This window comes from Sphaerodactylus townsendi, linkage group LG07 (genome assembly GCF_021028975.2).
Source record: "Sphaerodactylus townsendi isolate TG3544 linkage group LG07, MPM_Stown_v2.3, whole genome shotgun sequence".
Classification (NCBI taxonomy): Eukaryota; Metazoa; Chordata; class Lepidosauria; order Squamata; family Sphaerodactylidae; genus Sphaerodactylus; species Sphaerodactylus townsendi.
Window position 1 is genome coordinate 36,270,450 of NC_059431.1, and position 14,442 is coordinate 36,284,891.

The 14,442-nt window shown below is 38.5% G+C and overlaps 1 protein-coding gene across 2 annotated transcripts in view; it reads right to left on the bottom strand.

Annotated features, from left to right (window-relative positions):
- Nucleotides 1–14,442, bottom strand: part of IQGAP2 (IQ motif containing GTPase activating protein 2) — a 161,288-nt gene that overhangs the window by 32,223 nt on the left and 114,623 nt on the right. For both annotated transcript variants that reach the window (XM_048503984.1, XM_048503985.1), the window contains 4 exons: nt 12,281–12,371; nt 7,121–7,282; nt 3,142–3,284; nt 626–796 (listed from right to left, as the gene is read on the bottom strand). In XM_048503984.1, the coding sequence (XP_048359941.1) occupies nt 626–796; nt 3,142–3,284; nt 7,121–7,282; nt 12,281–12,371 (567 nt within the window). The remainder of the gene's footprint in view (nt 1–625; nt 797–3,141; nt 3,285–7,120; nt 7,283–12,280; nt 12,372–14,442) is intronic.

Here is a 14,442-nt window from a genome sequence, read left to right on the forward strand (position 1 = left end):
TGTCTGAGATGAGCTCAGAACTTAGCCAGTTAGTAGTAAGTGACCCAAAGCTGTTTTTCCCCCCCTGTTCTATTCAAAACCCTTTGAATTTTTTTCTACAGGAGCAAATAATCAAGCAGGCTCTAGGAAACATATCAGTGACCACTGTGGCATCCCTGTACGCCACATTGAAGTTCTCTGGCCCAAAGAGTCACAAACATCCTCTGTCAATGTGCTGTAAGTATGATTCTTAAGCAGCACACAAGACACAGCCCTTATCAAATTGTAACACAGAGTCAGAGGTCAATTTGGACAAAAGCAAAGGCAGAACTTGCCAGAGTGTCTGGAAGGGGTCCCAATTAGCTACTTCCTGGCTATGACAGCCAGCAATTGGCTTTATGTCCATCTAATCCTTGACTGTCTCTATGATAAAGAACTCTAATTGTACAGTTATTAATGCTGTCTTACTGCATATATGTTTATGTTTTCAGATAGAGGCCTTTAAAGGACATTTTTGGCCTCAACACAGAGACAACTTGTACACTTAAGGCTACAAATGTTAGTCTGTCTAAACTCACTCAGCAATAAACTATTATTGTTTATTAACAGTCACATGCAATGCTGATGTTACTATAAATGACTATACCTGTATTTTTATCACAGATGGCTCCTGGCTTTGAATGTATTCCTTTCTTTCCTTATATTTTTTCCTTACTAGGAATCCCCTTGCTTGAGCTTGCAGTTGAATGATCAGGTCCTCATTTGCAAACCACAGCTGTTCTCTGTTGTAATCAGATGTAATCTGGCTAACAATATTCTAGGAAAAAATAATTGTGGGGTGACACATAGTATAAGAAGCCAAGAAAAAATTATCAGCCTCTAAATTGCAATTTTTCAGCTAAGACTAAAGCTCTCCACATGGCCTATACAACATTACTGATGATATGATTTTCTCATCTTAAAAATGATGCCAGGTCATTTATCAGTACATTTTACAACACCATGTTTCCCTGGTGTGTAAAAAAAACTTTGTATTGTTATTAGCTGAAAATGTCTGGTTGATTTTTAAGGCATAAAATGCTGCAAAAGCCAAACTTAAAAGTGCCTAGAGCTCATTGCAAATGCTGCATACTTCAAAAGTGATGAAACATTTCAGGATTAACAAAACACACCATAGCTCTGTCTTCAAGTCTGCATAATTCACTAATCCCAAAGAGTATTAGCCTGCCAACACAAGCTTGTATCACATCAATAGCCAAGACAAACCCACTTTTTAATAATGAGAACCTTCTTTCCTTGGCCACCTACAGGCAATCCTTATTTGCTACGGTCATTTTCAAGTCTGCAATAAGCTCTGCATAAAAATTAATAAGAAACTAGAACTGAAGAGAGATGAATGAAATCGTGTCTCACACTGTACTAATCTAGCAAATGAATTTGTACAATGGCATTTGTGCAGGATTTACACCATGAAAGCTATACAAGAATAAGCAGAGGATACTTCTAGTTTGCATTCTAGGTATCCATAAATGTTTATTGAAGGAAAAGTCATACTTTCATTTCCAAATGAAAATTATTTGCCTTTGCTATCAGTTTGCAAAAACTTTACTCTTCTTCAAAATATTTTTGAAGTACAGTTTTAAATCAGAAAAATTCTCAAGTACTTTCTGAGACAGCAGCAGCTTCTCTACAGTATGCTTAATAAAAAAAAGTTCAAAGCATGTGGAGAAATGCTCCTTACCCTAGAAACCACCTTGATGTTTTATTAATTGAGAGCTGCACTCTACACATGTCCCAGAGGCTTCACAGGTAGCAAAAGACTGGAAAAAGGAAAACTACTGGAGATGAGTCATCTCTCTTCCAAGCATAGAACACTCCAAATTTTAATTTGCAAATGGCTCTGGCTGAATTAAGAACAAGAAGGTTTAACATCTTACGCCTTGCTCGAATGTCAGACTTAAAAGGGGTCAGAGACTGGGGCCCCTTCCGCACACGCAGAATAATGCGTTTTCAAACCACTTTCACAACTGTTTGCAAGTGGATTTTGCTATTCCGCACAGCTTCAAAGAGCACTGCAAGCAGTTTGAAAGTGCATTATTCTGCATGTGCGGAATGAGCCTGGGATAGCAAGGAGCCACTATTTTTTTTCCCTCTTGAAACAAAAAGGAAATAGACTCCCAAAAGGAAAGCTTTTAATTTTTAACACATGAGAAAAATGCTGTCTTATTTCTGAGGCTCTTTTGTATACAAGTCATGAAGGACTAAGTCTTTACCTAGGGATTCCAACTTGATCATGTGTCAAGATCATGTGTCAAGAGAAAAAGGAAAGGTAATGATGACTTTTAAAAGCTGCATCTTCAAGATTTATTGTGTGCATATGTACATGCATGTGTGTGTGTGTGTGAAGCTTCCAACTTATGACGACTCTGTGAACAAAAGACCTCGGAAAAATTCTATTGTTAACTGTCTTGCTCAAGTCTTGCAAACTGATGCTGTGGCTTCCTTGATTGAGTCAAGTCCATCTTATGTAGGGTCTTCCTCTTTTCCTGCTGCCTTCAATTTTTTTTCTAGTATTATTGTCTTTTCCAGTGACTCACGTCTTCTCATAATGTGATCAAAGCACGCTAGTCTCAATTTAGTAATTTTGGCTTCTAGGGAGAGTTCAGATTTGATCGGATCTAGAATTGACTTGTGTTTTTTTTTCCAGGTTGTGGTATCTATAAAACTCTCCAAGGCTAAGATTTGTTAGCCTATGTTAATTAAACACTGTTCAGTATAAGAATGGAACACAGGGTAACAGGACTGCACATTGTCTCGTTTTCTTTGTATTCCTTGCCCAGCCTGATGCCTGAACAGAACAAGCATATTGTTTTCATTTTTGTTTATAAAACTTTCTTATAGTTTAAATGCTTGAAGCTTTATTTCTGTAAATAGATCATGCCTATTCAGTCTTGCCATTCAAACAGCAGTAAAGAGAAGGGCCACAGGTGAGTTTGCCATCTTTGGAGCATGAGAGCTTGAAATCACCAAAATGCAATGGATCATCCTGTGCTATCTAGTGAAGCAAAAGCTGAGATAACTAGGCAGGGCCTCTAAATGACAACACAGTCATATTCAAGGGGCCAAATGACAGCATCATTTGCAAACACAACAAGGTATTACCTGGATCTCTTCATCGGTCAGCCAAGACGTTTTTGGCACAATTCCTTCAGGGGCAACGCATGTATCCTCTCCTGTTTCCACATTAAAGTAATAATCATACACGCCTTGTATTGAAGATTTGATCCATGGGCCTTCATCGGGATCTAAAAACGTTAAAAGGAAAAGCTGTTATTCCATCATACCAAAAAAGTATAAATGTGCCTTTACCCATCTTTTTGCACTCTTCCGCCATTCCACAAGTCCATTCGTCTGCAGAAAAATGCCCATTCCTGGCTGAACAATGCTGAATGCAAATACAACAGCTAGTGGGTGTATTCAAGCTTCATGCGCCCTCCATATCAGAAAAACTCTGGAGGAGTATACAATCAATAATACAATACAATCAATTAGTAGACATTTATTTTGAAGCTATATACCCTAGCCTTTTGATCAACTCATCTTCAAAGGCAGTTTACAATGACAAAACAAACAATCCTAAATAAGAAGAAGTGTAAAAGGAGAGCAATAGTCTTCATTGCAGGAGCTGGACAGACATTGGAAAAGATGCAAATTTTTCTCAGGGCTATCATGTTTGGATTGTCTATCCTCATTCTGCGTTTATTCTGGGACCAAAAATCTAACAGCCTTTTTATATTATGTATTTAGTTTCCTTGGCTCCTTTCTAATTTCTGCTTCTGCTTCTTTTCATTTGATCTGCTTCCCTTATAGAAGGGTGTATTAACAGACATTGTACTGAAGCTACTTTAAATTTATCTTCAATGCAGTCTCTATACAGCAAGCTAACAAAGATCTGCCAAGTAGAGAGATATCTTTCCTCTGTATCATCACAAAGCTAAACGTAACTTTATTTTTTAATTTCTCCCCTTTTCAGTTCCTTCAAAAAATAGAACAGGAAAAAAGAAATAAACTTAAGAAGAATATGCACAAAGTAAAGATAAAAATATAACAGTAGCTGTGGTGGAACTACACATAGGTTTCTATAAATGGTTTCCAAATATTTAAAAATAAGTCCATGAGCAATTGCCGGCTATATGCCATCTATTCAAATATAGAATTTTAAGGTCTTCAATCTATCAGTTTGCCAGAGTTGGGCTTTTATATTCCTTATACCGTAATATGAGTCTTTTAGATGTAGTAAGAGCACACAAGGTTCATTTTCTTTGCCCATTTTTAATCACCAAGAAACAGATACATAGTTGAAAAATACATAAACATTTTCAAAAATTAAAAAAATATTCTAAGGGATGAGCCTGGTGAATTACAGTTTCAACAATCAGACACTTAATCCTTTGCTAAAGAGTCACTGTGGTGCCCAGGTACATCTTGAATACATTTTTTTTTGCTGAATAAATCTCAAAATAAGATCCATGGAGAGAGCAGGTATGTGCTTTAAGGCCATTTTGCTTTGGCAAAATAAGGCCATCTAGCTCCTTATTGCATTAATTCCTGAGATTCTGCATGCCATATTTAGTAATCAACATCACATATTTATAAACAAATATTTTAGGTTTTGTTTTCTGCCTTGATTCAACTGGAGCTTCCAGAAATGAAGGGGACTCTGAGACAATGCTGTAGGACTATATTTAGATACACCAAATGTTGCAGCTTTAATGTAACATTTACATTAAAAGGCAAGTAACATATAACCCTCTACTCAAAAAACAGCAAAAATTAATCGTGATAACCTATCAATTGGTCCAGTGGAAAAATTCCCCCTTATTGGTCCAAGCTTTCCACAGAAAAGATTTCATCCCAATTTTTAGATCTGGATTGGTCTATAATATTCATTTAGCACTTGCAAGTGTATCAAATTGATATTGTTGTGGCATTATACACTATAGTTCTCTAATTTCAAAAACTGCAAGAGGAAGGGGATCCACTCTAGCAAAGATACACAATGCATTCCACTTAGAGAGAGGGGGTCATGAGACAAGAAGTATCCAAAGGAGCCCAAGATGGAGAGTCAATTGCAAGGAGTGATCCCCATACTTAGTACAAGCTAAACAAAGATCAGGGAAACCAAATCCTACTTCATTAATTGGAAGTTGCATTCTCATTACATAAATTCAAGGTGGTGAGAAAGCCTACGTAAATTTCCAAAACAAAGTATTAATTTATGAATAAAGGAATTATGAATATAGAAAGGAATTAAACATAAAATATAAATAATCCTGGGTATAATATTCATTTTAACTTTGCCCCATAAAGATAAGTTAAACTTGTTCATCTGTCCAAGTCCAATGATAAATCAGCAATTAGTATACTGAAATGATCTCTAGGAAGCAGTATTCCAATATGACATCTGGGCATCACTGAAAATAACCATAGGCAGATACTCTCTGTGATATATTGTCTCTCCGTGGCATCAACTCAGATTTTGGCCAATTAAATGATACCCGGATAAGTCTCCATAAGTATTAATCATCTTCATTAATGCAGGAATGGAAGGTTCCAAAATAAATAATAAAAGAGCATCTGTATAAAGAATCATTTTAAATTCATAAAAATTATGCATAAAGCCACAATTATTATTATTTTGCCTAATGGCGCAGACCAGCGGTTCCAGACATAAATAAAAAATAAGAGTACAAAGACATCAACCCTGTCTAGCACCCCTATCAAGAGGGAACAGTTCAGAAAATATGCCATTAGCCAGCACCCAGGATCTAGGAGATGAATAAAGAATTCTAATCCACTTCAAAAATTCATGAGGAAACCTGAATGTAGTCAATGTAGCAAAGATAAATTTCCGGTACATTTTGTCAAAAGCCTTTTCAACATCAAGTGAAAGAATGGCAACTTGATCAGATATCATGCTATTTAAAGCAATCAGATCAGTGACCAGGGTAAGATCAAAAGCTAAATGTAACTTAAGAAGCTCAGCAACATTATGAACTGAGGAAAGCGGCTCAGTCGCAAATCCCTGTTCCAACTTCCTACATACAGCTAAATCAAAATGAAGACCAGGATGTTCTGCTTATATCTGTTGAAGGCCTACTGCTAGATGGATCAACAGAAAAGGAAGGGAGCAGATACAACCAAATACGATACAACAAAATACTCTCAATGAAGGCTTTCTGGCAAGACATAATGTCATAAGGTGCGTGTTTTTTTCCAATAAAACACAGATTTGGATAGGGATAAAAGAAGAGGCAGAGATCTACATAGCCCCCTGGGGTGAAACAGTGTCTGAGACCAATATCCAGAATTTTGCCTCATAGCTGCCATTTGCACCTCCACTGAAGTCACACCTCATATCCAATTTGAAACATTTGATCTCAAAGTAATGCTGACAGAAGTCAGAAACTGCTGAGTAGCAGTTAAATATTGCATTATTGTCCTGCACCTCTTGTTGCAGATATTTCACAAGACAATAAAAAGCTACTCACTGTGAGAAACAGGATGCCCTGCTAGATGACTCATTGGTTTGATCCAATAATATAGTTCCTATATTTTTCAACAGTCAGACCTATTTCTCTGTTATAGGAATTGCAGTTATAAAACATGTACACAAAATCCCTCAGACATTTAACTATAGGGGTGAATCTGTGGAGGAACAGACACAGCAGTGGGACTCTGGAATGTAGAACTCCAAATGTAGCTTTTCTGAGAAAACTTAAATGAGACCAGCTATGGAGGCAGCAAGAATTTACATGCGTTAAGAGCTACAAATCAGAACAGAGATCTGAATCTTAAGGGGAAAAAATGCTCTTTTCAATTTGTCCCAATTTGTTCAATTTGTGCACTTTTAAAATGGCAATATACTCCTCCCTTCCCCTGCCATAAGAGTATCCGGAAATATCTTACAGAAATAGGTGAAACATCAATGATATTTCTTTCAAGGACTTACAAACCCATTCATACATATTCAAAACAGCACATCATTAATGCATTAGAGATGTTAGTTATGAAGTGTATAAATCTAGCCATCCAAATCCATTCACCGTACTGTGAATAATGGCCAAGATTGAGATATTACCTTTGGGTTTCAGGCTCTTGTCTTCCAGTAGTCTATTGTAGTAGATTTCAGCACACTCTGGGACAGCTCTTAAATTGAAGTTAGGAGACTGTAATATGGCTACAATCTGTGCAGAATCTCCATTTTCCAAACACTGGTTTATCATTGTAGTGCCAGTGGCCACTAAAAATGACAGAATTGCATTTAATATTAGTAAATATGAATTTCAAGTGATGTGCCACAGATGCAAACCTATTTTCTAATGATGCAAAACTTTTCTAGTGATTTACCAAAGTATATTCTATATCAAGGCAGAAAATGTTCCTACGGATCAAGTACAAAAATAGCAAATGGAATTGAATCACCCAACGTTCCTCTTTCCTTCCCTTCCATGTCAAGCTTGGGTCCTGTTCATATTGTTTCTTTCTGCTGAAGTGGAGCTATCAGACAGATGGGAGGGAAACCAGTGTTCCTTAGATTAGAAAGAGGCAATATATCCACACACACACACCCATAGTTGAATGTGGTTGGAATCACAATTTCCCCTTCTGTTTTGAATAAACGAAATTCAACCCAAATGTGTGAATGAGTGCCCTCATTCACAAAATTTTCCTTATTGGTCTGATGAAGTCTGGCCTCAAATGATGGTTTTTAAAGGAAGGTAGAAAATGATTGGAAGGAGCTATTCCTTCCTGAAGTATATGCAGATGTTTCTTCTGTCCCACATATGCAGAAACATATGCAGATGTTTCTTCTGTTCAGGTAAAACAGTCCTGTCATATTTTGGAAATAATACAAGACCTATTCAACTCCCTACTTAGTTAAGCATAACATACAGGACAAAACTCCTAGGACTGTGGCAACTGTAGGTGAATGACTGCACACATGAATGATCCACCATTCCTTTTTCCCTGAAAAACTTATTCTGTGGAAAGTTAATTTGTAAGAAAGAAGGATTCTAATCTTCCCTGTTACCCATTGTGCTAGATTTAAGTACATATACATTTTTAAAAAGATGGGCACCTATCCAATGCCACAGCTCCTCTGTGAGGTGGTATGGTCATGGAAGGCTTTACCACATACTTCTATACTTATTACAACTACTTGTTTTGTTAAGAGACTATATAAACGTAAGGAACAGTAACATCCAATTCATCAGCTTGACATCCATGTATTTACAACTATTTGATTCAATATTCCAGATGCACATGTTGTTGTCTTAAGAATGTTTGTGTCCGGGAGCGGGGGTAGCCCCCACCCCCTCCCCGGACTTGTTCCCCATTCCATGGCCGGCAGGCGGTGCCCCGCAACGCGGGAGGCCAGAGGGGAGACCCGTTGCTGCATCGACGGGGGACTCATCCGGCGCTCCACTCTCCCCTTGGCCGGCGTGGCGGCCGAGAGCTCCGGCGACGGGGGAAGACGTGTTGTTCCTTTGGTGCGGGAACGAGATGCCCAGGAGTCCCATTGCCGTGGCAGCAAGAGAAGGGGCAAGCCGGAGGAAGAGGAACAGCCGAGTCCTGTTGGGCTGAAGAGGAGAGACGGAAGGGAGCGCGGGGGAGCAGGGGCAGGGTTTTCAACCCCTCGGCAGGCAAGGGAGGGGATAAAAGGGGGAACGCCCAGGAAGGAAGGGGAGAAGGAAGAGAAGGAGGGAAGGGGGGAGAGCGTGTGTGTGCAGGGAGAAGAAACGGACCGAGAGAAGCAGGGAAGGGACCAACAGAGAAGGTGTGCAAGGAGAGGAGAGGGTGAAAGGGGTGACTGCCCTGGAGAGCAAGAAGGGCGGAGAACCACCATCAGAGGGGGAAGGTACTGTGGGGAAGGGAGAAGCCACCATTCCAGGGGCTAGCAGGGAGGCTTCCCTACTCTCCCTTCCAAGCATGCTGCAGGCCCTAGGGCAGCTGTGGGCAGTTGGGCCATCTGTGGCTAAAGCAGCTGTCCCACTTAGTCCACTCCCCAGAGAACGGGAGTGAGGCCGGCAATTCCAGCAGCCGGGCAGGGGAAGGTGGGTTGGCAACAGGGGTCCCGGAGGGGGCCCCGCCCCGGGTGCAGGACAGTTTGTTATTTCTAGACCATCGCTGGACAATGGAAACACATGGAAGCTTAGTTAAAGTCATTTTTGTAAGGCTGTGTTAGATTTGGTCTTGTCAGTTACTAAACAGAATTATACACTCCAGAATGCAATTGCCTGTGTTTGTGCTTCATTTTAACTGGGGTCAAAGTACCTAGCAAACAGGTATAAATACTTGGTTTCAAGGTTCACATTTTCCAAATGTGAACAGCGGGTCAAACTGTGGCCTTTGACAATGAAGCTATATAAGCTACTGGACAAAATGTAATTGTAAAACCACGCATGCCCACCAAAGTCTGAAATACGAAAACCATCTATCAACTCTAGCTGGCTATTACATGCCAATACAGCTTGCCTCTATTTCATTTCTTGTACTATTCAATATTAATATTAATCCCAAGAATATTGTAATTTTTTTCAGTTTTTACAATATTTGCCTTCACAAAAAACCATGAAGTGAGTTTGCCTTTCCCCCAGTTTTATAGGGCTATGACCTAAGGATTTAAGAGAAATCTGAAGAAGTCAAATAGTAAGTCACTCCTACAAAGAAAGGTACACCCCCCCCCCCCCATTCTAAACCAACTTTCCATCAACTGTAACATCTTAGTTTTCATATAAGGAAACAAGTCAGTTTCAGATGTTAGCCAACACAGCAAAAATAGTTCAAAGAGCAGTTAGATGTTGAAAGGATGTGTCTGTGGCATGGCGTTTTGTTGATATTAAATTTAAGAACAAACATTTTTGTACCAATATTATTCTAGTAATCCAGACATTTAAAGTATTTAGACTGAAGTTTATCAAAGCATTAAAGCAGCATACTCACAAAAGCCAGTATGCGTAGTGTTCAAGTGTTTGGTTAGGATCAGGGAAAGTCAGCTTTGAATCCCCATGGATTATTACTGGGTGACATTGAATCTGTCACACACACACAGCCCAACCCACCTCATAGGGTTGTTGTGAAGATTAAAAAGTGTGTTTGGATTGTCCCATGCACATGTCCACTTTACCATTTAAATTGAATCTTTTATGTAGAACTATGTTAGATTTGCTCGTAGATATTTGGATTTGCCACTGTTCTATCTAGTGTAGCTGTGTTCCTACCTGCAGGTAAGTGTGGCAGGAATAAGGTGCAGAAATTCAGAAGAGGCAGAATTAATTTCAGTACAGCAGCGAGAAGGATGCTTTAGTGCTAGCTTTCTCTTTACAGGGAGATGCTGAACATTAAATTTGCAAAATATGATCTCTGCAATATGTGGGAATAATCTATTTGGCCATTTCTGCATTCTACCACTTCATTCCCTTGCATGTGTGAACTAGACCCGAGTACAATACCAGCAGCAGGACAACAATGTTCTAAAATAACCCTAGTTATCATCAGTAGTACAAACCAATATGTCTAATAATTCAAGTACACACAAATCTCATTTTATTACAGGACATGACTTTCCCCTTGGTCTGTTCTTTCCATTATTTGGTTAATGAAACCTTCCCAGCCAGGGGAAACAGATTCCAATGCATGCACAGTCCTGAATTTTACATTGTGTGTAGTTTAGTCTTTATTAATATGGCAGTCTTTTACTGTATGATCTCAGACACTGAGATAATTTGAGTTACAAATAAAAAGGCATAGTCCTTCTCAGTTCACTCTGAAGCAGTCTTAGTCAATCACTAAGTTTTCATATAAGGTTATGCTAACAGTCCAAAGAACACTGCACAGTTTTAAACTTAAGAAATTTTTTTGCCTTTACTGCCTTTTGTGATACTGTTCACACATCAACCTCTCTACAGAGTTTTTTAACCCTCTAAAGAAATTGGGGACCATAAATGAAAAAAGTTTTTTTGTTCATTTCTATAGTTCTATTCTCTGAACCTTAAAGTACACCACTTTATTCCTTTAGTCCTTCATACTGTATCAGCAGTAGGAACTTCTCCAAAAATGATGATCCATCCAAAATGTTGATGTTTCAAGGGGAGGGTGAGTTATCACACTGGAGTCATTGAGGACAATCTCACAAGACTGCCCAAGGAGAAAGTTGTGAAATAACTTTATAAGCTTGCCTCTGCTACAAAGAACTAAATTCGTGAACTAAGAAAAAATCTATTCTTTAAAGCCATCCATGTAACCAAGCTACCAAGCCACAGTTGTGTCTTTGCAAAGGAGCATAGTGATATGTAGTGATATGTGTACTATTAAAGAGGCGTTATGCTTAGAATCAAAATATTGAGTCATTCTTTACCGCTGGTAGTGCTGCCATGATAGGTGCTAACTCTTTTTAACACTGATAAACCACAGCAGTCAAGTCAATATCCATCGCTAAATTGTGTATATGTATGTGGCAGAGATAAGTGCCTTCAAGGAGGGAGACCAGACCAAGCTCCTCACCTATAGCAAGGCAACTGGCTCTCATTCCTCAACCCTTCTGTAGAGTACGCTGAGCAGCTGGCTTATGAGGTAAGAAGGCTCAGAAGTTTCAAGACTAAGATCCAGTTTTTACAAGTTTATTCTCAGCATATATAGGCAAATAAAGGAACTACAAAACTCAGAAAACAAAATAAAATATAATTTATAGCAATTCAAAAGTTATAAGGTTTGGTTTTCATACCTTCCTTATGAGGCACAGTATCAATCAGAAAGGGGAGGGCTTATGCAACTATTCTCTCCAAGAAGATCAAGACCGACAAACTATGTCCCCAGATTCATGTGGGTTTTGCATTCTGAATCTTGGGGATTGTATATAGAAGGGAGAACCAGCATAGTATAGTGGTTAAGACCAGTGGACTGTAATCTGGAGAACTAGGTTAGATTCCCTGTTTCTCCACATGAAGCCTTGGACCATCACAGCTCTTTCAGAATTCTTTCAACTCATGCAGAGGCAGGCAATGGCAACCCATCTCCAAATATTTCTTGTCTTAAAAACCCTACAGGATCACCATAAATCAGCTGGGCCTTGACAGCATGTGTGCACGCATGCACACACAGAACTAAGAACAAAATCTGAAATAGATGAGTGAGCTGCAGCCTTGTCAGGAATGGTACCAGGGACGTCAGACAGAAGCCATGATACTTACCCTAGACTTTGTTACAAGCAAAATAAAAGATTCTAATGAGTGCTTACATTTTGAGGCATCTTCCAAGTTCCTGTTGGAATTATCAATTTCTTTTTGTATTTCATCAAGGCCCAGGAGTGATGAATCATCCTGAGATTCCTAATTGAGGAGACAAAGAGAAGCAGCCCCAAATTAAAATAGTTTCCTGATGTCTAAACTTCTGTTGATTACAAACATGCATTCTGTTGATACAGACTTCTTCACAATCCTCTATAAGCCTCATTTCCTGTAATTGCAAACCATCTAAATTTATACCTGTACAGTGCATAGACTGGTTGTGTGGTAGTATTATGCCTATAAGTTCAATAATTTCTTGCAGTGTTGAACTTTACCCTTTCAACTCTATTACTTGATTTGAAAAAAAAAAACACTCATCATTTTTGTTATGTTAAATAGTTTTATTTGACAGTTGAGATGTGGGTTGATTAATTTATTCTAGAAGGCAGAAAATCGTTTAGAACACACTTGACAAAACGCACAGGAAGATGAGTCAACATCACAGAACAAAACTTGTTTAGCAATTTCACGATTTCTCCAATCGGAAGGAAACGTGCGTGAAGGGAAAAAAGCCATGTCATCCAAATGTACCATAAAGAACGAACATCTACCATCAAAAAAAAAAAGTGCTAGCTCATACTTAAAATGTAGTTGCATGGTTTTTGGCTGTCTTGTTGGTTATATTTACCAGAATTTGGCCTGTTAGCTAACAACTACAATTGTAATTTACAAAAAGATATAAACACAAGTACAACTAACTTCGTAAACACTGGCACATGAAAATGAAGCTGAAGGAGCAAAGGTCCCCGTTTCAGATAGGTAACAACCATCTCCTAATTTGCCAACATGAGGGACAAAACATACACAGATTTTCATTCTGCCAGGAATTCACTAAGCAAGCCAACAGAGCTGTTTCTTCAGCACCATTCTGGGGGGAGATATCTCTTGACAGTCTCATAGGGCAGCTTAATTGACAGACATCAACTATCAGGCCTGAAAATCCCACATTCCCATTCTCCTCGCTTCCGGAAGAAACTAAATGCCACTCCTGAAACAATGCCTCCACCTGTGGAGAGATTATTCCAAGAACAAGCGTTTCCTTTTCCCTTCCTCTGCTTTAGAGTCACTAGAAGGGATTATAAGGAAAAATAGATGTGAAAAACGTTATGTTTGAAATTTGAATCTCTAGATGAGCTATTTTGAATTTTGAATCTCATTATTAATCATGCTAGGAGATCTTTTCTAGTTAACAATAACACTAATACCCAAAGGCAACATGGAAGAACAGCAAATTAGATACAATGAAACACTACCGTATTAACTACCAAAGACATTTTTTTGCTACCAAAGACATTTTTAACTACCAAAGACATTTAATAACGCTGTAATGCAATTTCTATGTGAACAGTCACCAAGTTCTTAACAGGAAATAAATTCTCTTATACATGTTTCCTAGGTTGCTTTGTAAGCTTGTTTATTATACAATCCTGCTAAACACAATTTTATTATTGTGGTTATTACATTTAACATGGTTATTAAATGTAACAAATAGGCAGTGATGCTCAAATGAAAAAATAAAACACAAACAGGCTGTAATTCTTAAATAAATTAAGTTTCCCACCTGTATTAAGTAAGTATATCCTTTGGGTAAGACGTGCTTACATATAATACTATATCTAGACATATTGTATGTACAAATGCTGTATAAATGACATGTGAATGCAATGTTTTTTTTCTTTACAGAAAGGAGCAGTGCTACACGAGAGGTGTTTTCACCTACTTTAAGTGCTGACAGTCCTTCCTGATCTGGAAGGACTGTCTGCCTTACTGTTTCCTTTGAGCACTACTGCCTGCTTTTGTCTCATTACCTCTTTTGAAAACTACTGCTGAAACAGCCATTGAAAACAACATTTTGTCGAAGGCTTTCACAGCCGGATTCAACTGGTTCACCTCTCAAGGAACAAGATCTACCAGATCTACCAGACCACGGCCACACAGCCTGGAAAGCCCACCACAACCAACATTTGAATTACTTTACTGCACTTTTTGAGAACAACTACCTGCTTTTGTATGACTTTCCATCTGCTACATTTGCAAAGTGCATGTAGATTTATGGATATTAACAGAGACAGGTACTGAATTATTTTAGAATTACTGCCTGTGTGTTTTATTT